Below are 26,523 nucleotides of genomic sequence, written 5' to 3' on the forward strand. Positions count from 1 at the left end.
TAATCGATCTCAACATAGTATTCAATATTCATCGGACCTCAGCAAACACAACATGTAGCATTACATAAAGATGATCTTGATCATGATAAGCAGCTCACAAGATCTAAACATGAAGCATAAATTGGAGAAGACAACCATCTACCTACTGCTATGGACCTGTAGTCCAGAGATGAACTATTCACGCATCACTTCGGAGGCGGGCATGGCGATGTAGAGGCCTCCGGTGATGATCTCCCTCTCTGGCAGGGTGCCAGGAAGAGCTTCAGAACCCTCCCGAGCTAGGGTCGACGATGGCGGCCGCGACGGAACTTTTCGTGGATGGAGGCTCGGGTGTTTAGGTTTTTCCCGAGATCGTGAAGAAATAGGCGGAAGGGCGAGGTCGGTGGACACCTGGGGGGCCCACACCACTTGTCAATAGGTTAGTGCCGAAAAATGTATAAAAGTGCAACAAAGTGTAAACAAAATGTCGAGGCGGTTCCTCGGCAATGCCCACCTTGAGGGGCTTGGGTTTTAGAGAAAGGCGACGACGGAAGTTCCGGGAGCGAGGCGGTACACGACGTACCCAGGTTCACGCCCCCGCGGTGGAGGGTCGCTACGTCCTGCTAGCAATCCACTATATGAATATATGTATACAGGGGCCGCCATAGGCGGAGTTGTTGGATCTAGTCTAGTTCTAATCCGCGGGTTGCGGTGTCTAGGCGTGTTGCCTCTAAAATTATGTTTCTGATTGTGCGTGTCCCTAAGGGGTGCCCCTGCCTGGCTTTATATATCAGCCAAGCTAGGGTTTACAAGAGTCCTAGTAGGATTCGTGTTGGAGTCTTCTTTCCTTGTAGTCCAAGTTGAGGCGCGTGCAGGTCCAGTTTGTCGAGTCCTCGTGCTGGTCCACCTTCATAGTTTGCACCGGGTATGGCAATGTCGAGTACCCGAAGGGTTATGCCCACGTCAGTAGCCCCCGAGTGTCTGGCCGAAGTGAAGCTTCGGGCAGAGACTAAAGTTGTCTTTGCCGAATGTCTTGATCATCTGTTGAATCTTGTGCTTGATGTAGAGTCGAAGTTGCTTTCTGTCGGGTGCGCGAAGCGCTCCCGATGGGAGTAGCCCCCGAGTCTATGGGCGGGTGCCTGCAGCCACGCATAGACTCAAGTTGTACTACTCGAAGATCTTGATTGTTGATGCCGATGTCTTCAACTTTATTTTTCTTTGTTGGCGAGGTTGCCATATTTTTTATCGGGTGCGTGGCAAGCGCTCCCGATGGGAGTAACCCCCGAGCCTGTAGATAAATATGAAATAGTTATGTACATGGTGCAAAAAATGCTAAGTCAAAACACCGTGAACTTTTTCAAGTTCCGAGAACTTGACGCCGATGACTCTGATGATGCCATAGATAGAGGAGTTGATGATTCGGATGATACCCAGGAGGAGCCGATAATTGAGATGATGGCCCTGAGGGGAGACGATGATTGAGATGATGGCCCTGAGGGGAGCCGATGATTCGGATGATACCCAGGAGGAGACGATGATTCGGATGATGGCCCTGAGGGGAGCCGATGATTGAGACGATGGCCCTGAGGGGAGCCGATGATTGAGACGATGGCCCTGAGGGGAGCCGATAATTTTATCGGGTGCGCGTCCAGTGCTCCTGATGGAAGTAGCCCCCGAGTCTGGGCACTGATGCTTGCAACCGTGAGTAGACTCAAGTCGAGCAACCCGATGTTTACGGTTTTCTTCAGGTGCCGTTGACACATTGTTGTATATTTCAAGGGGCAATCGTCAATGCACCTTGAGCATCGTTGATGCCATTGTTTGTAAATTTTTTGGTAGGTACATGTATATGCACTTTTACCGTGTCAATGCCGTTGGCAAATTTTAAAGGAGCAAATCTTAATTGCCCGTTTAAGTGTATTCGTTGGTCAGCAAATTGTTTGAGTGATCAGCTCGTGTTGCAGGTCTTGCTAAACCCGTTGTATGTGCAACTTTGCTTTCAACCGATGTATGTTTTGACCGTGGGTCGTTTTCGCACGTGTTTCATGATCCTTGCTATCTGCGGCACTCTTTGAGGCATCTATAGCAAAGGAAAAGAGCAAGGTCCCCGTTGCTTCATGATCTTTGCTATTTGCGGCACTCTCTGAGGCATCTATAGCAAAGGAAAAGAGCAAGGTCTTCGTTGCTTCCTGATCCTTGCTATTTGCGGCACTCTTTGAGGCATCTGTAGCAAAGGAAAAGAGCAAGGTCTTCGTTGCTTCATGATCCTTGCTATTTGCGGCACTCTTTGAGGCATCTATGGCAAAGGAAAAGAGCAAGGTCCCCGTTGATTACCATCCATTGCAGCACTCGTATTTTCAAGGCTTTTAGATGATAACTTCAGGTATAAGAAGTCTTCATTTCCTCTTGAATTCCAATACACCAGCGCTCCCGATGGGAGTAATAATTCCAGCACACCGGCGCTCCCGATGGGAGTAATAGTCTTCATTTTCTCTTGAATTCCTACACCAGCGCTCCCGATGGGAGTAATAATTCCAGCACACCGGCGCTCCCGATGGGAGTAATAGTCTTCATATCTTCTTGAATTCCAATACACCGGAGCTCCCGATGGGAGTAATAATTCCAGCACACCGGCGCTCCCGATGGGAGTAATAGTCTTCATATCTTCTTGAATTCCAATACACCGGCGCTCCCGATGGGAGTAACCGCAATAGCTCGAAGATATTCCATGAGCCCCCGAGTAACTCCAGCGCTCCCGATGGGATCGCATCGGGTCGATATTAAATAAGATGATATCCATTGAATATTCCAGATGAAGAATCCACCAACCCGAGAGTGCATCAGGAGAAGATATATCCAGAGCCGAAGAAGATAAGTCCATCGAGTAATCATAGATGATGAAGAAAATAAATCCACCGAGTAATCAAAAGTACTGGAGGTAGCGACGTAACGGCGCTTCCCCAATCATCGGGTGTGGAGGAAGGAAGAGGAACACTTAGTTCTGCAGGCGCAGTCGAAATAGTTACACGGCCAAAGATAGTCCGTGCGGTGGACGCAGCCGAAATAATTGCGCCATCCAACATAATTCATGCCGGCGGGCGCAGCCGAAATAATTCCGCGGCCAGAGACAATCCATGCGGCAGGCGCAGCCGAAATAATTCCGCAGCCAGAGATAGTCCATGCGGCAGGCGCAACCAAAATAATTCCGCGGACAGAGATAGTCCATGCGGCAGGCGCAACCGAAATAATTCCGCGGACAGAGATAGTCCATGCGGCAGGCGCAGCCGAAATAATCCCGCCATCCAAGAGAGTCCACGCGGCGCCTAGCTGACGTGGCCGATGAAGAGGACGCGGTTGACATAGCCGATCCGCTGCGGATGAGCATCCGAATATATCGGGTCCGTAATGTCGGGTCCGCGTCAGGCGAGCCCCCGAGTAAGAAGAGTGCGCGATGGCGGGCGCGGTCAGCCGAGCAGGGCAGTCGACGGGCGAGCTCCTGAATATATCAAGTCCGTGATGCAAGGAACGAGCCCCGAGCGTGGCGACTATACGCGGTGAAGCAGTTGAAGCTTGTTCCGATGATGATGAGTCCGCGTTGTTCACCCATGAAGTTCTCGCGGCCTGTGTGTCGCCCGATGAATCGTTCCATTGAATTGAGGACATGCCAAACAGACAAGCGGTAATTACTTTGAGTTTTAATCAATAATGGTCAGTGTATTCATGTGGTAATTCTTTTTGCAATGAAACCAAAGAAAATAGGGCAAGATTATGAACTTAGCTTGATTGGTTTTGACGGAAAGATGTAACAGCCAGTCCGTGCGTAGGTCGGCTTTCACGTGAAGATGTTTATCTTTTAAATGCGTGCAAGCTATCCCCACGGAAAACAGTATCGTGATTGATCCACGTTTCTTGGCCGGTTCTCTCTTTCCTCAATACTTGATGCCCTCGTGCAGATCGGTTTGACGGAGACACATATCAGCGCGGTCGTATCTCTCGGATGCTACCGATTAACTTGAACTTCCGAAAGTTGTCGATAGTGAAGTTAACGGATCTCGCCCAGATGACAAAATCCAGCGTCGCGCTTCCCACAGACGGCGCCAATTCTCGAGGCGGTTCCTCGGCAATGCCCACCTTGAGGGGCTTGGGTTTTAGAGAAAGGCGACGACGGAAGTTCCGGGAGCGAGGCGGTACACGACGTACCCAGGTTCACGCCCCCGCGGTGGAGGGTCGCTACGTCCCGCTAGCAATCCACTATATGAATATATGTATACAGGGGGCCGCCATAGGCGGAGTTGTTGGATCTAGTCTAGTTCTAATCCGCGGGTTGCGGTGTCTAGGCGTGTTGCCTCTAAAATTATGTTTTTGATTGTGCGTGTCCCTAAGGGGTGCCCCTGCCTGGCTTTATATATCGGCCAAGCTAGGGTTTACAAGAGTCCTAGTAGGATTCGTGTTGGAGTCTTCTTTCCTTGTAGTCCAAGTTGAGGCGCGTGCAGGTCCAGTTTGTCGAGTCCTCGTGCTGGTCCACCTTCATAGTTTGCACCGGGTATGGCAATGTCGAGTACCCGAAGGGTTATGCCCAAGTCACAAAACATATATAAATTGGTGGCAAACAAGCATGTATCATAAAAAATTATGTATATGTTTGCAATGTATCAGGCCCATGCGGCTGGATCAAGTTGATAAGATCAAATCCCTTGAAAATAGGGACTTAACTCGGGGAGAAAGTTCCCCCGCTTTTTTGGCCGACTCTAGGGCTTGTAGGAGGGGCTAGCCAAGGCAGCCTCCTCGCCTATATAAGAGGAAGGGGAGGGTTGGGGCGTAGCACAACATTTCCCCAAACTCTAGCCACCCCTCTCTCCCTCCTTCCTGCGGGCTTGGCGAAGCCCTGCAGGATTTCTCCTCCACCACCACCACCATGCTGTCGTGCTGCTGGGATTCCGAGGGGATCTACTACATCCGCTGCCCCGGTGGAACGTGGAGAGGGCATCATCATCGACACCGTACGTGTGACCGAGTACGGAAGTGCTGCACCGGAAGGAACCTCTTCATCAACCACGAGATCGGATCTCGTTAAGGCTTTGGATCTTTGATGGTTAGTTTCTCATCTATCTCATTGCTCCGATCTCATAGATTAGATCTTGGCTTTTCCATAGATTGGATGTTGGTTTTATTCGTTCTTGCGGTAGATTTTTTTTGTTTTCTATGCTACAACCCTACAGAATGCTGCAGTAAAGGAGCTCCATGAAATTCTAGACACCTTGTGAAAACTGACGGACATAGATTTTCAGAATAAAATAAACCTTTTGAAGAAATGATTACGAACTTGTATTGCCTATGACTTTCTGGTCCATGGTTGTATTTAGTGCATGAAACACGTATTCTTGTTATTGAACTTGCTGAGTATGCTCGTACTCATTTGTTCCCTCCTGAGCCCCCTTCTTATATGGTGATTCATCAAAGGAGAGACTATAGTGAAACTCGAAGACGGAGGAGTCAACTACTACAAGGAGTAGGACTCAATTAATGGAGCGGATGAAGTCAACTACATACACCATGGTAGAAACCTAGCCTAGGAATAGGAGGGAACCAAATCCCTAATCCTAGACCTAAATAGCTGGAGTTCAATCATAATTTAGGTAGAGGCAGTACTAAGCCTGGTCTACAAGTTATTCTTCTAGAGTTTATTTCCAGTTTTACCTCGTTGCAATTAGGAGGATGTTATGATCTTTTGTAAAGAGTGTGTTGTAATACTATAGACATACCTTGAACCCAATGTTTGTATTGTACCACTTCGATTGATGTAGTATTGGTAGAACAATATTTCATTGGTGTTATGTCAACGACTTGTGTACTGCAACATGCAGTGGTATGATAGGTCACCGCACAGTCTTAGACTGATTTTCTCCTTATGAAATTTCTCCATGAATTTTATATAACAAGATTTTGCATGGCTACTCTTCAACGATAGACATGCTTCAGTTGTTCACATTTAGGTCACCGAGGAGACTGCCTGTGTGCTTTTTCATTGTGAAGAACCTAAGATGCGTGTCGCATGACCACATGTACGTAAATTGCACCTTTGGTACTTAATGTCGGGATTTCATTGGGAGTCTGGACACGCTCGTTAGTATGTATACTGATCACCTTACTAGAGAGGGTAAGTATTGAATTGTTTTCTCATGTGACAATGAAATGATTACAAAACACACGAGTATTTATGTCATTGGAGTAGAGAATTTTTTTATTTATCTCAACCCACACATTTTGTATCCTTCCTTCTAGATACTGATCACCTTACAAGATGATCAATTGGATCACTTCATCTCTTACAATAAAGATGACTTTGAATTCAAACCCCATGAGGATCCAATCAATACAACAATAATTTATAGGCAATCATCTACGTTGATATGGTCCATATGGTTGGTTCTTAGTCGATTCTCTTATGGGTGGAGAAACATAAATAAGGTACAAATTTAGCTCGAAACATGATTATTTATTAATTGACTCCGTGTAACTAGTGCTCCCTCCATCCCATAATTTTTGTGGTTATAGTTCAAATTTGTCGTGGTTTTAGTTCATCTTTTGTTGTGATTTTAGTTTATATTTGAACTAAAACAATGATAATAATTATGTAACTAAGGGTATACGTCAATAGTGCTACCATGGCCTCATCGTCTAGTTGTCATCTTTTGGTTGAGGGTGCGTGAATGTGTTGTGGAGGATGGTTTCAAAATTTGCCAGTGCAGAATCAATGCATGCAGTACATATTATTAGCAATATCTGATGCTAGATGCATATACCAAAGGTAAACACAGAACCATAGGGTATATTGCACACTAGTAAGAGTATGAAGTACAACAATTCGTCTAAAAGTTGTGAGACTAATGTAGGACATAAAACATGTCTCTCTCAAATGCTTAACGAGGCTTGCACAATTATTTTTCACATTTAAATATACTTAATATGTTTAGGTGAATATAAAGTGGATTATTAGTGCAAGTCTTCGAGTGTAAATCATGAAGGATTGTCTCTAAAGCCTAGGCCCAATAAACTCCAATGCGCCTTAACAATGTAAAGCTAACCCAACATATCACTTCATTCTAACAGCCGCTCATCTCGAAGGTGCGAGGAACTAGATGCGCATGGTGGATTAAGGAAGGAAGAAGCTATATGTAAGCACAAACTATAAAATACAAGAGTTTATATTGTCTGCGTATTTAGAGAAATATTTTGGTTATCGACGTTGGTACATATAAATGCTACTTCGTCGTTGTGTTTGTACTCTATTGCATATAGACAGGATAAAGGAATCATATTTTCCAATAACGCATTATCCAAACCGTTGGTTGTGAATAAATGTAAAGGGGAAACTACATATGTATACTCCAAGGCGACAAGCAACAAGAGTGTGTGACACGTACTTGAATTGAATTAATGAGGGTCTCCTTTATCCGAATGCGACAATCATAAGCGTATACTATACCAGATTATAAACCGAAAGCCGCCTCTTTCGCAACTACATACATCGATCGAACCGTTCATTTTTGAACCGATGTACATGTCCACTAATAACAAGCATGAAGTAGTTGAAAATGGGAACTACTTGAGCAAGGGAGAAAACTCACGCGCTACAAAAAAAAGGAAGCAACTCATTTGAGAAAGTGGAAACCGACATTTTCAGTAGTCTTACCAAAAACATTGGATATGAATGAAATCTCTAGGTGGAGATCATTCATAAGTACCAACAAGGCGACAAGCAACGAGATTGTGCGACACATGCGACAAGCAGCGAGATTGTGCGACACAAGCGACAAGCAGCGAGATTGTGCGGTACATGCTTGAATTAATGAAGGTCTCCTTTATCAACGCTAAGGCCATAACGGTTTACTTATACGAGATTATAAACCGAAAACCGCCTCTATCGCAACAACGTATCATCCAACCGTTCATCCTCAAAGCGAAAGAGGAGAAAAGCACCAATGTGCAGAATGATGAGTGCTACAATTGGAGGTTTCTATTAGAAATGGGGAATATGGATTCTCTTATTTTGACATGAGGGAATGGGACTTACTTCAACAAGTGAAGCAACACATTCGAAAAGAAAACAAGGGAAGAAGCTGACTTTTTCTAGACAATGCTTGAACCGGACCGTGGGTTTTTAGTCGTATCGGGTAAAGAATCGGCTTGGGACCCGGTATGGACCCCCCGAGTCCCGGTTTCTATAAAACTCGACCCCTGACGCACATCAACCGCGCCGTCGTCACATCCTCTGACAGTCTTCCCCTTTCCTTGCAACCAAGGTACGCCCTCCTCATCTCATCTTCCTCATCCAGACCTGGTTCTTGATTCCTCATGAATTCTTCGTACCATCCTAGCGCATAGCGAATCTTATCGATTAATGGCGATTGCCTAGTCCCTAGTTTGATCACGAGTAGATTTCAGCGCACCTTTTTTTTCGTGGCAATTGACCCCCCCTGATCTGGCTGCTCCGATTAGCCATGGTGAAGAAGAAGCCCACCAACCCGAGCGCCAAGGGCAAGGGCGCCGCGTCCGCCTCCGAGCCGCCGCCGCCCAACCCCGCCCCCGGATCGGCCAGACCCAAGAAGATATTGAAGAAGAAGAAAAAAGTCATGGCCGATCCGGAAAAGCAGAAGGCGGCCGCCGCTGAAGTCGCCGCCACCGCCACCGCCGAGGCATCTGCTTCGGCGCCTGCGCCGGTTCCGGTTCCGGTTCCGGCTCCGGCCGACGTCAGCCCCTCAGCGGCCCTTGTGGTCGCCGAGAACAACGGTGCTGACGGGATGACGGCCGCCGAGAACAACGGTGCTGACGGGAAGACTGCCGCCGAGAACACCGGCGATGGCAGTAAGACGGTCGCCGAGGACACCGGTGATGCCAATAAAACGGCCACCGACAACAACGCTGATGGCAATAAAGCCATCACCCAGAACAACGGCGGTGACAGGAAGACGGTCACCGGGAAGAAGGGTGATGCCAGGAAGACGGCCACCGGGAGCAGCAGCGCTGACAGGAAGAAGGAGAGGCGGAGGGGAGAAGGGCATGGGAGGGCGGAGGAGAAGTCCGGGAAGAAGGACGAGGAGGAGAGGAGTTGCGCTGGCTTTATCTTCATGTGTAACGCAAAGACGAAGCCCGAGTGCTTCCAGAACAGCGTGTTTGGCTTGCCCAAGGGCAAGATAGACGTGGTGGAGAAGATCCGCACAGGGGCCAAGCTCTTCCTCTATGACTTTGACCTCAAGCTTCTCTATGGGGTGTACAAGGCGACGGCAAGAGGCAAGATGGATCTTGTGCGCCGTGCGTTCAATGGGAGGTTCCCTGCACAGGTAATTCTTAGTCTCTGTTTACGTGTTTACAGTCCATGCTTGCTTATGGTAGTAAGAAATCCCCGTTCACTGTCAGCGGATGTACAAACCGTTCTCAAGACATTAAGTATGGTTTGAGTATGTGAAAAACAACACAAATTAATACTGCAGACAATGGCCTTATAGGAGTTCAATATATGAGAAAAATATATCTTGTGGAAACTCGTTGTTGCTCTTTTTTTAGATTGATGGAAAAAGAACATATTGAAATCATTCAATAAAATTGGAAATTTAACCGTGCTCATCTTCTGTACAGGCTGTTAAACATGTAGAAAGTTAGTGACGCAGTAGCGTAATAAGTACCTACTCTAAACTTATATGGACGCACGTTATACAGGCTGTGAGGAGGTAGAAGCATCATGACCATGGATTTTTTTTTTGTCTCAACACCCTAAACTTTATGAAGTATACATAATTAAAATATGCCTGATTTTCTGCACTGTGAATTAGCTTAAAATTTGTACAAATTCTGCCTATATTCTTTTTCATGTCTACCCAAGCACAAGCGGACAATTGAAAAATTCCATTAAAGTTTGAAGGCACAAACTGACCTAATATGGAGAGTTGGGCTATGGACTAAACTAACACACGAACTAACTTAGATAGACAAGTTACCAGTAAACTACCTATCTTTCATCCCTCGCCGTCGCTCATGTTGCTGGCAGGCCGTGCAGCCGGGCTCTAGATTGCCGCTGCTTTTCTCAGATCTCGTCATCTTGAGTGAATATTTGGAATTGACGATTTGGAGCCTTGCGACGGCACAGCAGACAGGCGGCGATTGAACAAGAGATGAAACGTCGGTTGAACTAGAAACGACAATCCGATCTACTCGCTGTGTGTGTGTGCGTGTTCTTTATGATTTGCAAGTCCCTGGCCCTCCTGCTGCTTGCCTGCTTCCGAATGGGCTAGTTGGCACGTTTGGGCCTAGTACTGGTAGCTGCCTATCTGTTTCCAGGATCTTGTGGCAAATTAGTTGGGCCTGAAGGGGGCAGCCTTTACGTGAGTTAAACATAGACAGGGGGGCGAAATTAGTCCTGTGAAGGAAAGATTAGCGCTTTAACCGGTCGCCATTAAGGTGTGACAGAAACATCAGTCCTGGAAAGGAAATATTAGCGTTTTAACAGAAACATTGGCGGGGGTCTTGCCCCCGCTCGTCCCCCCTTAGCTCCATCCCTGGATTCGGCTAGTTTGGGCTCAAACCAAGCACACCCTAAGTGCGGTGCATCCATCCGTCACCCCATACTTACCTGTTCTTACATTGGTCTAGGAATCATTTAGATGAGATGCACATGTATCACAGCAGAAAAATGGCTAACTAGTAAGGATGAAGCCACTCTTTTCATTACTGTAGACTTTATTTCGACTTTGCCAATTGCCATTTAGTTAAGCTGTCATTTTCTTCATTATATAGTTTATTATTGTATTACTTGTTAGTGCCATTTTAAATTGGTTCCTTCTTATAATACCTAATGACAGATTGTGAATCAGACTTCCTTATCTGTAAAGGAAAACAGATTTGTGCATCTACAACATGAATCAATACAATGCAGGCTCAAATATTGCACACATGAGACCTTTGATTTTAGCATTCACCCATTTCAGACAACATATAAGGCAACCAAATAAGATGTTTTCCAGCCGCAATGTTAACCTTTATAAGTTAACTTAAGCCTACATTGAGCAGTCTTCCTTATATATAAAGGGAAACAGATTTGTGCATCTATAACATGAATCAGTATAATGCAGGCTCAAATATTGCACACATGAGACCTTTGATTTGAGGATTCACCCATTTCAGACAACATATAAGGCTCAACTAAATAAGACGTTTTCCAGCCTCAACATTAATCTTTATAAGTTAACTTAAGCCTACATTGAGCTTAGTGGAACATGAAATTGAAGCTAGAGTTAAAATTTGGCATCCAAGCCTTGAAAAGTTTGGATAGGCTCGATGAATTTATCCTCATGTATGAAATCTTATCTAAATCTTAGCTACCATCAGGCCCTTTGGGCTCATTGTTTTGTCCCCTTTGCCTTCTTTTTCTTATCCCCTGTTTTTTTACATACATCCCTGGTGCTAGAGTACAAAAGTAACTTAACTTAAATCCATCTTTGTGCCATTCATCACTGGTTTCTGACTGATGATCTTTTAATGGCATATTGATTCCCATGTCATGCAATCTCTAAGTTTTGATAGGGGTTGTGTTGACTGAAGAGAGAAAACGTGAAGTTTATTTGTTGCAAGTTCTGATGCAATTAAAAAAAAATCTACTTGATAAACTTAAAATCTGATATGTTAACTAGCTTTATTTTCTCAAAAAACATGATTTAGTACGCACTCAAAAAACTATCTCGGAGTATCACAAAGCAAAATGGTTATTAGTAGTACTAATTCTCATGGAAGTTTTTTTGAACTTACAATTCTCATGGAAGTTGATCCACCAAAATCTGGCATGTCCTCGTGCTAGGAAATCCTTGCAGGGTATCATTATCGTTAATACAAAGCAGGAGCAATCACTAGAACATGGCGTTGAGACCCGCATCTAGTGTCCAGTGGTTTTTTTTACCTCTGAAAGCTAACATGGAGCTTCTTTTAGCATTGTTTGCATCTTTGGTGAAGATGAATGTAGGTATAAGCGATGATGATAAGGAGGATTTAATACTATTTTAGCTAATTTGTGACTTGATGCAGGTCAAATTTAAGATTGACAAAGATTGTCTTCCTCTTCCTGAGAGTACTTTCAAGCATGCCATCAAAGAGAACTACAATTCAAAGGGGAAATTCACCCCACAGCTCAACTCTAGACAAGTAAGTCACGATAAATCTTCTCTATTATGTAAATTGAAATGTGCCAAAAGAAAATAGAATTAAAAACATCAATTTCAGTGATACTTACTAAGATCTGATATTGTTTTGTAGGTTCGTAAGCTACTAGCACTATACAAACCGATTAGCCTACATCGGTCATCTTTGCAACATGTTGAAGAGTCACATCGTGTTGAAAGGTGCATGCCTCGCCATGTTGATGAAAGGCGACAGCCACATGATTATGAAGAAAGGCGACTATCGCGACATGCTGAAGATGAAAGGCACTTATTACGACATGATGAAGAAATGCAACGCCCACGCTTTGTTGAAGAGAGGAGACTAGGGTATGCTTATGAAGAAAGAAGGCCACCACATCATGTTGAAGAAATTCGACGTGCACGATTTGTTGAAGAAGTTCATGTACCAACTCATTTACCAGAGTCTCAGTATGCACCTCCAACATACTATCGCCACATTGCTCCTCCTAATGATTTGTACCATCCACATCAGGCCAATATGATTTATGAAAGGTGAGTGCTCAAATTATCTTATGTGATGGTATATTGTACTTTGTGTGCTAATTTATTATTTTATTATAGTAGGAAGTTTCACTTTTTCATGAAAAATATTTTCAGTCAGGAAATCAATTTGATAGATACTTTGTATGTTTCTTAGTTGAATTGTGAATAGTAAACTTAGAAGTGCTCTTTATTGTGGTCCATTTTATGAAGGTATGCTTGATAAGTTGTGACAGTCGATTTTAATTGTGGGATTGTTACAAGGTTGCAATGTTTTCTTGTGACTTGGTTACTGGTTGAAGGATGGTATTTCATCCCCACCAACTATTTATCAGATTGGTTGTTTTTGTGGATTTCCTAGGATTGAGAGTCCTTGCTTTTTGGTGCCAACTCTAAGGTAGCTAACTATAGTTCACCTATTTCTAAAAAATATGCGATATATAGTTTTGAATTTTATTGTATTGAAATCTGGAAATTTAGAAGAAAACAACACTCATCCTTTACTTAACTTACGGGGACTTGTTTATACCAAAGAAAGGATTGGACTGGACCTAACTGGTACTTCACTATAAGCTCGTGATCCTCTATTTTCTCTTTCAAAAAACCTAAGGTTTAAGCTCATCTCAGAATCTCTCCACCACAGCTCTAGAGTTTACAAATTTGTTTGGAAATCAATATGCCATGTATAGATTCAGGAACAAAAAGGAAGAATTGTTAGGTGTGAATATTTGAAGGTGTGAGTTGAGGCAAAGTTGTGTCATGTTGAAGCGTGTCTTGACTTTTGTGGAAATAACATGGAACATGCTTTAAGGTTTATATCATGGTGTTTTGATGATTGCGCACCCTTCTATTAGTGTACACTGTATTATTACAATAAAGGGTGGTGTGATTTGATTGTTATTTGCTAGAAGTCTTCTCAGTCTGTTCTAATCATATACTAATATACTTGCTTAGTATATATCTGACGAATTCTGAACATGTGGAACTTCATTTCTGCTCCCAGATCTTCAGGTGACGCAGCCAACAGGGATCCATACCTTGCAAGGGAGTACAGAGGGCCGCCGCCAGCAGAGTTTGCCGCACGCTCCGATCACGTGGACGAGCTCTACCGTTCGTACAAGCTCGTCACTCGTCCACAGGGCCTCCACCAGGATCCTCCCTACGCGCCAGTCGCCTATGAGAACCCAAGAGCTCCTTACCCGGAAGACATCCAGCAGAGGCCTGTTTCTACAAGGGTGCCCGTGTCCTCCCTCTATTCCTTTGCTGGCGCACCAGCCTACAGATGATCATGGGCAGCAACTGGTCCCAGCCTTAATCATTATTGCCAGCTGGTGTGGCTAATTATCTTCCGCAACTGTAGTTTATTGGATCCTTTAGATGCCGTCTGCAAGAATTGTGATACTGGAACGTGTCAGGTCGATACCGGAACGTGTCCTTTGTTTCGTCTGTTGCTGAACAACTGCGCAGCTGGATGTTATGTCAATAACTTTTCTAAGAAGTGCTGCCAAGGTCTTGCAAATATGAACTACTCTCTCCGTCCGGTAAAGGATGTCTCAGATTTGCGTAAACTTGAATATATCTAGGCACTATTTAGTGTTAGATAATAGTGTCTAGATACATCCAAATTTAGACAAATCTAAGATATCTTTTTAAGTACGGGGGAGTATTTTGCTTCTTATGCAAGTGGTATATCGCTCTGTTTTTTTCTTACTCGACCTGTCACATGTCTTACAGAGAGGTTCCTAAAATGGCTGTTATATCTGGTTGCCTGTGAGTAGTGTCCCGTGTAGGATAAGATGCTGCTGCAAAGATTACTTTTTGAGATATGGCTGCAAAGATTATTTTTTGAGATAGGATGGTACTTTTTGCTGCTTCCGCTGCAATGTCATCGTTAAGAAAAACAATATGCCCAACATGTTTTACTGGTCAAATGTCCCCGTAAGGAAGGCTTGACGCTGGACATGTTTTACTGGTCAAATAAGCCTGAATCCGAAGCATCCCATGTGGCTTATATACTTGTTTGTTGCTGGTCTCAAGTCTCAACCGCCGGCTTCCATGTTCTTAGCAGTTAAGCATCTGAGACGAGGAGGTTTTAAAATTCGATACGAAGCTACCTGCACTGCACGGGTCAGGCAGTTTCGTCACAACCTTCTAGTAGAGCTCAAGCAAGGACGTGGCGTCGCCTAGTCGCCGGCGAAAACGAATGGACTCCGGCTGCTCTAGGCAGGCAGAGACTTTCCCGTGACGACTGACGAGTGGTCGTGAGCACCACCACCAGACTCGCAGGCCAGTTACCCGTTCCGTCATAACATTGAGCCCAGCCGCGGGTCCGTCGCCCCCTCCTCCCCTCGTCTCGTCTTCCCTTCTCTCCTCCCTCTCCTTGGACCGACGGCGACGGCCGGCACCCCGCGCCACCGCCTATATACCCGTCGCTTTCCTCCACCCCACCCTTCCCCCCGACCGAGCCACCAGCCTCCGCCAAAAAAATATCCCCTTTCATCCCAGCGCCCCCTCCCCCTCGCCGCCACCCCTCTCCGTCGGAGAGATCCGGGCCGTCCCCTACCCCCGAATTCGCGCGCTCTCCGGCCCGGCGGCGGTCCGCGCGCGCTTGCATTCATTTCTCCCACTGCCTCGCCGGGGGATTCGGCGCGGGGGATGGCGATTGCGGTGTCGGACGAGCTGCTCGGCACGTTCGTGCCGATCGCCGTCTACTGGCTCTACTCCGGCCTCTACGTCGCGCTCGACGGCGTCCACCGCCTCAGCTCCTACCGCCTGCACCCCAAGGCGGAGGAGGCCGCCAAGAACGTCGTGTCCAGGGCCGCCGTCGTCAGGGGCGTCCTCGTCCAGCAGGCCTTCCAGGTCGTCGTCGCCCTCACGCTCTTCGCGGTAATTCCCCTCTTCCTCGCCGCGCGCACCACCATACTAGTCTGCTAGTTTGCAGATACACCTGAATTCCTGATGCTCATCAGTTAGCTCTGTCCTTTGGGGTAATAATAATGGGGACCAAAACCGTGATTTTTTCTCTGAAAAAGTGACCTTTTTCCTCTTCCAGAAATGGTATTACCGAGACAGACGCTTGATAAGCTATCAAAATCGATCAAGTCTTTGCCATTGATAGTTTTAGCATGCCATTGCCGCACTGCACACAGCGCAAAATTTTGGGCCTGAGCATCTTTTCTGACATACTAACGAAAGGAAGTCAGCATGCCATGCTAATAAACTGGGCAGTTTCTTTGCCTGGAGAATCGCTCTGCCCTTATGTTCTGTGTTTACATTTGCTATAGAAAATTAGCAGCTGACCGTACCTAACAAGGAATCCAAATGAATTAGTGAGCAGAGTTGGCTCTTTTCCTCTTTTCTTCTTTCAGAAACGGTAGTGCAGAGAGAGACGCCTGGTAAGCTATCCTGGTCTGAAGCGAAATTGGTAGTCTTTGTCGTTCATAGTTTCGGCATGCCATTCCGGCGTTGCACAAAGAGCAAAATCTTGGGCCTCACCATCTTTGCTGACATATTAACGGAAGGAAATCAGCATTTCGCGCTTAAAACTGCAGTTTGTTTGTTTCCAGGGAGAATCGCTCTGCCCTTATGTTTCTTCTTCAGAAATGATAGTACAGCGTAGTGAGCAGAGTGGGTCATTTCTCCTTTGAGAAATGGTAGTACAGCGATAGACGCCTGGTAAGCTAACCTGATCTGAAACAAATTTGGTTTAGAGACGCCGTTATCCTCCCTTGCTTTGGCATGCCATTTTCACATTCCACATAGAGCGATTTTTTTTCGGACCTGAGCATAGGAAGCCCTGTGAATTAGTGAGATGGTAAGACTAAATACTGGTGTTGATTATGTCTTGAGTTAGTTCTGGAGAACAGGTGTATTCCCTCCCTTCCATATTAACTGTCGCAGATTGGTTAAGATACGCATGTAGACCAATCTGCGACCGTTAATATGGAACGGAGTAGTATTTCTAGCATAGCATATAAGCCTGGTACAAGCCCTTAAATTGATGTAACATGAGCTACTTTATGTGGACTGAAGGTATATCAACATAGCTTCTATGGAGAAAAAATTGATGCCCAATTTAAATGAACAAGTTTTTTATAAAAAAAATACCCAGTCTTAACTATCCTTGTAGAGTTTACCTGACAGCTTCATTTACGCACAAGTTTCTAACATGGTTAATTTTTGTTGAACTACAGGTTATTGGTGATGACAGTGGTATTGCACAGAAGCAACCTTCTGCTGTGGTGATAGCACTTCAATTTGTCATCGCGATGTTTGTTATGGACACATGGCAGTACTTCATGCACAGATACATGCACGTCAACAAGTTTCTATATAAGCACATCCATTCCAAGCACCACACTCTTGTAGTCCCTTATTCCTTTGGAGCTCTTTACAACCATCCTCTTGAGGGACTAATTCTGGACACCATTGGTGGTGCTCTCTCGTTCCTCGCCTCTGGTATGACTCCACGAACGTCCATATTCTTTTTCTCGTTTGCAACCATCAAGACGGTGGATGATCACTGCGGGCTGTGGCTTCCTGGTAATATCCTCCATGCTTTGTTCAGCAACAACAGCGCTTATCATGACATCCACCACCAGCTCTACGGCAACAAATACAACTTTTCGCAACCTTTCTTTGTCCTTTGGGACAAGATACTAGGGACATACATGCCCTACTCTCTCGAGCAGCGAAAAGGAGGAGGGCTAGAATCAAGGCCAGTTAAATTAGTAGAGCAAACCAAGACTGATTAATACATGCATAGTCTCTGATCCTTGTTCCATTTAGGTCCTATACTCACCGCTTTGTCGCTCCCCCAGATTTTCTAACTACGCAAATGCTGTAGAATTCGTGTCCTGGTCCGTATAGTGAGGGTTTTTCTTGTTTTCTACACTTTCTTTTTGATTTGGTTTGGGAGTTCCGTCTTGTATCAAGGTATACCGGGTAAAGTATTGTATTGTATCAAAGAATACTCAGCATCCACTTGGATTTGTCTCCTCTGGATTGGTCTGTACTTCCATCCATGGCGATGTTGACAAAGAAGGATGATATTTACACTGTATTCAGTATGCAGCATTGAGTTGTACTTCTCATTCTTCTTTTTTCTTTTCTTGTGTGTGTTGATACCTGTGGTTGATGAATGCTAAGCTTTTTTCTGATGTGTGTAACTTGAAGAGATGCTCCTTAATGAGCTGTGTACAGAAAGAGCTCTGTTTTTGTTGATCATTTTTTGAAGATGTGAAAGTTTCTGTTTCGTGGGGTGTTATTTTGTAACTTCGTTCTGCAGTATTGATGTCAGTGGCACTTTGCTGTGCCGCGAGGCTGGTCTAAACTGAATAACGAAGATCGTTGTAGCAACACTGCATCAGTTTTGATCACTTTGAGATATATTTCTTATGACTACGATGTGTAAATGGTTAAACTAACTACTGATATTGTACTTCACAGTCCAGTTACTACACGTACGCTTAATCCTGACTAATACACACAGAAAATGGAAGTTTTGGTAGGAACAAAAAATTCTACTGTAACTGAAACGGGTAACTCTAACTACGATGATGAGAGAGGCAGACCGCAAGACCAGAAATAACAGTCAGGGTGGGCATAAAAACCGTGAAACCGAAAACCGAACCGAAGCCGAAACTGAACTAACCGAAATCTCGGTTTTTTCCATTAACCGCTATTTTTTCGGTTTTCATTTATACTAACCGAATTAAATTTGGTAGAATTCGGTTTTTAGCCCCACCAACCGAACAAGACCGAATAGACCGAATTGAGTAACCTACCATCAATTTGTGCATAAACCGACCATTCCCTAGAAGCCCAATTGCGTTTGATGTTCCAAAAATTATTCATTCAATGTATGACTTTGGTCTTTGATGTACTAGCTTTTTCTGAATATAGCGTGAAGCCTGCATAATAGAACACGTCGCTCGAAGTCTTAGCTGCCCCTTTTAATCGCTCACCAGTGATGCACTCGTACTCACGAGTGCCGCGACCTACCAAATAGCATCCCTCCATGATTGGTGCTCATTTGTCGATTTCTTGCTGCGATTGATGCTTTTTGTGTTGATATGTCAATCACTATTTGCTTTCTTCGGTGATGCCTACTATTTGTTCAAGTGAGTAGGTTCATTCGGTTTTAACCGAAAACCGAACCGAATTTGTCGGTTAACCGAATCTTCGGTTTCCTAAATTTTCATGCTAATTTCGTTACCATTTTTAAAAACCGAATTTGTTCAGAAACCGCAAAAACCGAACCGAAATTTCGGTTAAAACCGAATGCCCACCCTGAAATAACAGCTACTCTGAACATTGGTTGACACAAATGTGGATCAAATGCCTCATCACACATTGGACCATCAATGTGAAAAAGTTTATAATTTGGGAGATCCCGCAGCCCTGCATGATCAGAAAATTTTGTCTACCAAAATTATTAAAGAACACATAGTTTGCGTGTTCCGAACTTACAGTATTGTGCGAAATTCTATGAGAAAAATACATAGTGTGGTACAGTATATTCTGTCCAAATTTTGGCCAACATGTCACAGGAAATTTGGAACAGTGTCGCCCCAAAAAATAGGGAGGAAGACACGGGAACAGCAGGAAACGCAACAGCCCGTGAGATTTGGCCACGCTCTTCCCGTACCTTCCCCGCGACTCGCCGGAGCGCGCGCGCGCGCGGCGTGGGGGCATATGCCGGAGCACCGCCTGCCGACATCTGCCCAGGCTGCGGCCGGGCCCCGCCGCCATTCCCGACGGCCGCGGCGCCGTTGCCGCCTGCTCCTCCTCCCGGCCTTCACCCTCGCGCTCCTCTCCCTCGCCTACCTCTCCTTCTCCTCCCACTCCAGCCTCCCCTTGCACGGTAAGCTCTCCTAACCTATAATTAAGGTTTGCTTCCAATGTAGTACTCTGTAGAAGGTGAGCAGATTGCGATTTGTTCGTCTCAGTGTATGTGTGTGTGACTGCAATGGCATCGACGTATTATCTCTGCTCCCATTGCGATAATTCGAGGGTCTGGTGTTCTCTATGATGTTGCATTTGTGAGGGGGACAGTTAGAACGTATTTGCATCATGTTTAGCTCTTAAAGTTCACTGTCAATTCAAGAGTCTACGAAATTATGATTTGGCGTGCGACAAATTGTTTAAGAAATAAACTTCATGCTGAACAAATTTGTTGGTGAACCCTACATCTTCATGTTAATCAGATATTTGTTAAGAGTGACAGAGGCAGTTTTATCTTGTAACGTTCTCAAACTTCTCTTGAATGATGCTTTTCTGCTGCGCAGAGAATGTTGGGAAGGAAATGGATAAGAGGTACACACTCAATGCCACCGTCAAGGAAAATGTCTCTATGTAAGTGCACATTTACCATTTGAATCTGTATATGCACACATCTTTGGGTGTCACTAAAGGTCAATCATCAGATTTATTTTTATGTCAGGACTATAGAAGAGTCTGAACCCTTCATAAGAAAAAAGAAACCTCATAAGCATTGTAAGCACCTTCTGGAGACCCTACTCTATAAACATTGAAGTAACATTGTCATTTTTAATCTAATGTACGAATCTGTTATCTATCAGTCTGTTCCTAAATATAAGACGTTTTGGGAATTTGAACTCCCAAAGCGCCTTATATTTAGGAATGGATGGAGTATTTTTTATCTTATATGCGCACAGTTAGAACAAACATGTAGATATTCTCTGATGGTTCTACATTCAGAATATCTACTCTATCTTTTGCTGCCCTATTAAGCCTGTTGATCATCTAAATAGAACCATGTAGATGATTGATATATTGAAAAAACCAATGTTTCTCAGTTCTTTATTAGTTAATGTATTTGTTTTTTTTGTGAATTAATTAATGTATTTGTTGACAACTAATGAAACGTTGCAGATGTGCCCTGTGAAATTGAGTTTTTGCCGTCCGTTGAAAATCTTGTGGAGCCTGCTGACTACAACAATTTTACCCAGTTCTCATTGAGCTATTTCTTGGAAGAGGAACATTTGGCTGGTAACGGATCATTGTTTGGAGGGCACCAGAGTCTTCAAGAAAGAGAGGGGACATACTATGCAAAAAACCAAAGTCTCCACTGTGGTTTTGTAGAAGGTCCAGACGGTTACCCTAGTAGTGGATTTGATTTGTATGAACATGACAGGGCTTATATGGATACCTGCCGTGTTGTGGTGTCATCATGCATTTTTGGAGGCTCTGATTACTTAAGGAGACCAACTAAAAGCAAGGTACTGTTCTTATTCCTTTTTTTGTGAAATGCATTGTAACAAGTGCCATGTTTTTGAGATGCAAAATTTCAAGTTACCATCGTTTGCTCCTTACCAATCTCTTCTGCTATTTATTTTCATGATAATTGCATGCTTTAGCAATATTCGTTACTTCTACCATAGGTGTTATTACATGATGTCAGAAACATTACCAGTTTAAAATTCTCACAGATCAGCTCATACTCTAAGAAGAATGTATGCTTCATCATGTTCCTGGATGAGCTAACGTTGGCAACCCTTTCCTCTGAAGGACACGTCCCTGATGAAACTGGATCCATTGGTCTTTGGAGAATTGTTGTAGTTAAGAACTTACCCTACAAAGATATGCGGAGAGCAGGAAAGGTGCCAAAACTTCTGGCTCAGCGACTCTTCCCATCTGCCTTGTAAGTTTTTGTGGATGGATTTATCCATAGTATCTAGTTGTATGCAGAATCTGTAGAGTACCCTATACTCCTGCAAAAGAAAATTATATAAATTCTAAAGCATCTGCAAATAGTTGGTTATTAACTGGTTGGTGACTTATGCATGTCATCGCATCAACTCCTAATATATATTACCTACAACTGCATTCTTTCTCCATCGCTAACATACCACATTTTACCCGTTAGGTACTCCATCTGGTTGGATAGCAAACTGCGTCTTAATGCTGATCCAATGCTTATCATTGAATATTTCTTATGGAGAAAGAAAGCAGAATATGCCATTTCAGTGCACTATGATCGCACATGTGTCTGGGAGGAAGTGCTTCAGAACAAGCGCTTAAACAAGTACAATCACACTGCTATCGACGAACAGTTTTACTTTTACCAGTCTGACGGCCTTTTGAAGTTTAATGATTCTGGCCAAGAGCCTCTTCTACCAAGTTGTAAGTAGCATTTACTTGTGTTTAAAAAAATCCTACGAGTAAATGAATTGATCTAGTTTATCATAATTTTGCAGATGTGCCCGAAGGATCTTTCATTGTTCGTGCCCATACACCAATGTCTAATTTATTTTCATGCCTTTGGTTCAATGAGGTCAACCGTTTCACCTCACGTGATCAATTGAGTTTTACATACACTTACTTGAAGCTCAGAAGAATGAACACAGGAAGAAATTTTCACCTAAATATGTTTAAGGTAATAAATGTTTACAGTAGAGCCTTCCTTTTTCTGGCTGAGTTCTTCCCGATGTATTGCTTTTCTATCTCGGCTAATAATAGTTACCTCAATAGCATCCCATGCCTTTGCAATATTTTTTGTTGCTCAAATTGATTACCCATCTCAACATTTATATCTTTCGTTGGTTACAGATGCAAAATAGGAAGTCATCTTTCACCGTATCAATGCTTAAACAGGTTCACATAGAATTCTAATACGGTGCTTTTCAATTTATTTTTGAAACAGGACTGTGAAAGAAGAGCAGTAGCTAAACTCTTCCACCACCGAACTAACGGAACTACAGATCCACCACCAACTAATCTTCGTATGGACAGTAAAACCCATTCATCAATGCCAAGCTAAGATTGCACTGAGGAATTGATGGCAAGACTACATTTCATTTTGAGATGTGTACAATGCATCCAGGTGTTTCTACAGTTCCCTTTTGCAGGAGAAATCATAGGAAGCACCAATGTATTCTGCTGTGATCAGAGGAACAGAAAACACCAAGTCCCAATCGTGCATGTCTACTTTGTACATGGCAGAAATCTACCGGTGATCACTTTCTCGGGATATTATAGTCAATTTCAACTCACTGCTGATGGTCACTGCTCACTGAAGGAACAAACTTACTGGTCGGAGATCACCTAAGAAGTCTTTATCATTTCCAGACTAAGTTAGAACATGTTCCAGGACAATTTCTGAAGGTTCTTTATTATAGTGCTCGGAATTTTTTTGGATGTATTTTTTATGTACTACAACTTTTGAATCAGTGAGCTTTGGTCGTATGCAATGAAATGATCGCATGCCACTGGGAAAGCTTTAACAAATTATCTTGCATTAATTTTTAGTTTTTTCTAGTGCGTTGGCAGCATGGCTGGGAGTATTTGGACAAGAAACGTTAACTAACCAACGATAAAGATGTTAAATATTTAAACAATAATGAAATGCATAGATATACTCTGCCAATCTTCAGATTCGTTAGAGTTCAGGACTGAGAAGCAGCATCCCAGAAAAAAGGAAGGAAAATGTATCAAGTCAAATCCCTGGTAATATATTTCGAGTATGAAATTCTGAATGAACAAGTATGCATAACAGAAATGCAGCGCTAGTAACCCTGTTGCAGAGAGCGGGTAAAAACCACCGTTTCAATCGATTGATAACCAGATCCAATAGCTGCTATGATTTCAGTGGACAGTGTCCAACAAATAAAACTGAACTTAAGCATAACGGAAAATGTTTTACAGTAATACAAGGAGGCCACATCCTCATGAAATATATCACATGGTGGGTTTTACGCAAGATAGCGATATAATTTTCTATCTGCTTTGTCCCTTTCTAAGAACTCACGTTCAATTAGAGATTCTATGCGTTTCTTGATGATAACAGGGTTTGGCAAGAACCGTGCTTGCAATTGCTTGGTAACCTCAGCTACGATACTGTTATGATCCAATACTCTCCTGGATTTCATGATCCTGACAATGGCAGCCTCAATTTGAGGTTTCCTGTCCTCCTCAACCCGTTGGCGAGTCTCCTGCTTCTCTGGCTCGGATTCCTTTTGCGCGACCACTGTCCCAATCTTGACCTTAACAAGCTTGCTTGTGAACTTGTCATTGAAGTAGAATGTGTCATCCTCTGATATGTCCTTGCTCATGGGCTCCTTACGAAGAACATTCTTCCCTTTGACACAAGCAAGAGATTGGAGACATCTCTTTAGGTCTGTGGCAGGTATCTCAGTAGCTTGTTCGATATCTTTGTAGGTGTATCCATCATTGGAATTGAACAGCATGAGGACACACATCTGATAAGTGGATACATTCAGCTCATGCTTCTGACCTTTCCCAAATGTGGCTTTTATATCAGCTGTCCCCATATTTGTTTGCCATGTCAATCTCCGGCCACTATGAGTTCCAAGATAATATGCACGGAACTTCTCACATACTACAAGGATTTCAGGTGGGAGGGTGCACGGAGGGCTGGGTTGCGTTGGCCAAGAGCCAGTTGTGAGAATGTGGACATCAAGCGTAGGGCCATCCCCAAGCTCCTCAGATTTCTTGGCATAGAAATCTTGCATGGTGTCCTGAGAAGTCTTCATGTCAGTGAACATGCCCTCCAATTTGGAAGTGAACTGGTACCCGCATTCTGTCTTGAGTTTCACTATCATACTCCTCTCAGCATCATCAGAAACAGTTTTGGCAGAAAGGAGCCTTTTCGCCAAATGCTGCTTGTAGTACTTCTCAAACACATCCTTCTCCTGAAGGTAACGGAACAGCATCATGACTTTGTCCAATATACCTTCCACATCCTCTTCTGTTGCCCCTTTCAGTCCTTTGCGGAGTTTGTCATCAACATACAGTGATATGAACTCTGGTGACCTGTTGTTTAAGTTGATGAAGAACTCAAAGGATGAATTCAGAGCATTTTGGAAGGTTTTATCATTGCCAAAAGCAACACTGATGATCTTGTCATGCTTGTCCTTCTCATTTAACAAGCACTGGACAAATTCCACAGGGTCTTTCAGTCTCTCTGGGTCCGTCACTAACTGCTTCCCTGTTTCCCTCAAGTAAGAAGTCATCATATCTCTGATCGTCGATAGACCATCAGGAACCCTTCGGAATAAGGTGTACATCCTACCCAAATCTTCATATTTGTCATCTATAAGCATGTTGACAAGGCCAGAGTTCTCCATGTGGACCAATCTATGCATGTGATTGGCAATCATCTCCTTCTCCACCACACTAGTTATCTTTGCCTCGCTGCCAGCATCCAAGTAGTGCGAGACACGCTCCATTTCCTCGTTGAGCCGCCTCTCGGCCTTCTTAAGATAGTTCCCACAATCACAACATTCAATGAACTCCTGAGATTCCCCGCTGTAGAAGCTAGCTGAAACTTCCAAATATGGCTTCTCAAAGTCATCTTGATACACAGCAGGGCCAAGATCCATCAGCATCTTCGTAATGCTCCTCATCAGGCCCCTGTTGATCACCTCACCCATCCTTTCTCTGTGAATAAGATCGAGAAGGGTGTCGAGAAGCCGACCATGGATCATGGAGTGGTGGATTATATGATCCCTCCACAGATTCAGACCAAGCTCGTGAACAGGCGTCCTGTGAGACGTCGGGACGTAAGTCCGGTCCATGTACATTAGAATATCCCGGATCATCTGCAACGCCTTGTTGTGATCCATCCACTTGGCGTTCAGCTCTGCCAGAAACAAACCGCCCTGCGCGGCCTCTATGCATTTCGATATCTCCTTGAGGCGCCATGTCAGAGTGCTCTCGAGGCCGTTGTAGAGCTTCTCGCCGTACTTGTGAAGCACCATGTTGTAGGCGCTCCTGCACATGGAAAGAGAACTCGTGAGTTAGACTAGAGATGATAACACAATAGCTTAGCATACTACATTCGATATGCGCCCAATATCCTTGGTGTAGCAATTCGTTACCAACTTAGTTCAACAGACAATATGACTCAGACTTGTACATGACAAGTAAATATGCAGCATATATACCTAGTGGAGTACAATGTCAACAGCTAGGAATCCATCGCCGGCCAGACAAAAAAAAAACTGGTTTTTCCCGTAACATTATGGAGGGTACCAGCTGAAAGCACAATTTTCTCCGATAGATCAATTTCTCCCATCGCCTTGCATATCCAGCTAAATTTCACAAGATACTATCAAGAACCAGTTCGAATTGCACAAAGTCTCTACCTTGGAACCAAAAAAATTCCCCCAAATTCACAAAGGTTGGGACGGGTGTGTTATCTAGCTAAGCAAGAAAGAGGAGCAGCGAGCGTAGATCAGGCATGCTAGCTTAGGGGTAGGTCGGACGGGGCAGGGAGGGCTGGAGGACGGACCTGTATAGCTCCTCGAAGGAGAGGCCGCTTGCGTTGTGGTTGTAGATCTCGTGGATGGCGTGCTCGAGGACCTTCCATGTCCGCTCGGCGTACTTGGGGTCGAGCTCCACCCGGTGCTTGAAAGCCTCGATCTTGAAGTTGCGCTTCCTGGGCGGGCCCCCGCCGCTCATCCTCGCCGCCGCCGGTGGGTCCGCTTCGCCGCCGGCGGCTGGCTTAGGGTTTCCGGGCCGCGGGGTGGGTGGGTGGACGGGACGTGGGGAGAGGCGATGAACGGAAAGAAAGAAAGCGAGTTTCCTCTGCCGGTGCGTTCGTTTGTGTACGGGAAAATAGAGGATTGTTGTTACTGCTGTCAGCTGCAGCCGATAATCAAATCGTGATGAGTACTAATTCCTGCAGTAATTTTTATTTTTTTTCGCTTTGTAGTAGATTACCGAACCTAAAGTGACACAGTACAAACCTGTTTTGTTTGTGATTGATCTCTCGCTGAAATTAGCTGGACATTGGCGGTTTTCAGATTCAGGGGACAAAATAACATTCGAGGATGGATTTGGTACCACTGAT

At 44.3% G+C, this 26,523-nt stretch overlaps 4 protein-coding genes across 4 annotated transcripts; 3 read left to right on the forward strand and 1 right to left on the reverse strand.

Annotated features, from left to right (window-relative positions):
* Positions 1-8,245: 8,245 nt before the first annotated feature.
* Positions 8,246-14,105, forward strand: LOC124693178. The gene is made up of 5 exons (XM_047226643.1): positions 8,246-8,282; positions 8,479-9,320; positions 12,052-12,168; positions 12,280-12,698; positions 13,690-14,105. The coding sequence occupies exons 2-5, from the start codon at positions 8,481-8,483 to the stop codon at positions 13,970-13,972; spliced, it is 1,659 nt and encodes a 552-aa protein (XP_047082599.1). The 5' UTR covers positions 8,246-8,282; positions 8,479-8,480; the 3' UTR covers positions 13,973-14,105.
* A 1,235-nt stretch (positions 14,106-15,340) lies between these two features.
* On the forward strand, positions 15,341-17,779 carry LOC124693179 (sphinganine C4-monooxygenase 1-like). The gene is made up of 2 exons (XM_047226644.1): positions 15,341-15,572; positions 16,880-17,779. The coding sequence occupies exons 1-2, from the start codon at positions 15,342-15,344 to the stop codon at positions 17,438-17,440; spliced, it is 792 nt and encodes a 263-aa protein (XP_047082600.1). The 5' UTR covers position 15,341; the 3' UTR covers positions 17,441-17,779.
* Positions 17,780-19,382: 1,603 nt separating this feature from the next.
* LOC124688410 (probable hexosyltransferase MUCI70) lies at positions 19,383-22,894 on the forward strand. The gene is made up of 8 exons (XM_047222094.1): positions 19,383-19,551; positions 19,976-20,042; positions 20,131-20,183; positions 20,583-20,929; positions 21,140-21,351; positions 21,577-21,833; positions 21,908-22,086; positions 22,354-22,894. Exons 1-8 carry the CDS (start codon positions 19,383-19,385, stop codon positions 22,468-22,470), a joined length of 1,401 nt encoding a protein of 466 aa, XP_047078050.1. The 3' UTR covers positions 22,471-22,894.
* A 338-nt stretch (positions 22,895-23,232) lies between these two features.
* LOC124693180 (cullin-3A-like) lies at positions 23,233-26,145 on the reverse strand. Its single transcript, XM_047226645.1, has 2 exons — positions 25,963-26,145; positions 23,233-25,442 (listed from the first exon to the last, which is right to left on the reverse strand). The coding sequence occupies exons 1-2, from the start codon at positions 26,130-26,132 to the stop codon at positions 23,402-23,404; spliced, it is 2,211 nt and encodes a 736-aa protein (XP_047082601.1). The 5' UTR covers positions 26,133-26,145; the 3' UTR covers positions 23,233-23,401.
* Positions 26,146-26,523: the final 378 nt, after the last annotated feature.

The sequence above is a fragment of the Lolium rigidum genome, chromosome 2 (genome assembly GCF_022539505.1).
Source record: "Lolium rigidum isolate FL_2022 chromosome 2, APGP_CSIRO_Lrig_0.1, whole genome shotgun sequence".
NCBI classification, from domain to species: domain Eukaryota; kingdom Viridiplantae; phylum Streptophyta; class Magnoliopsida; order Poales; family Poaceae; genus Lolium; species Lolium rigidum.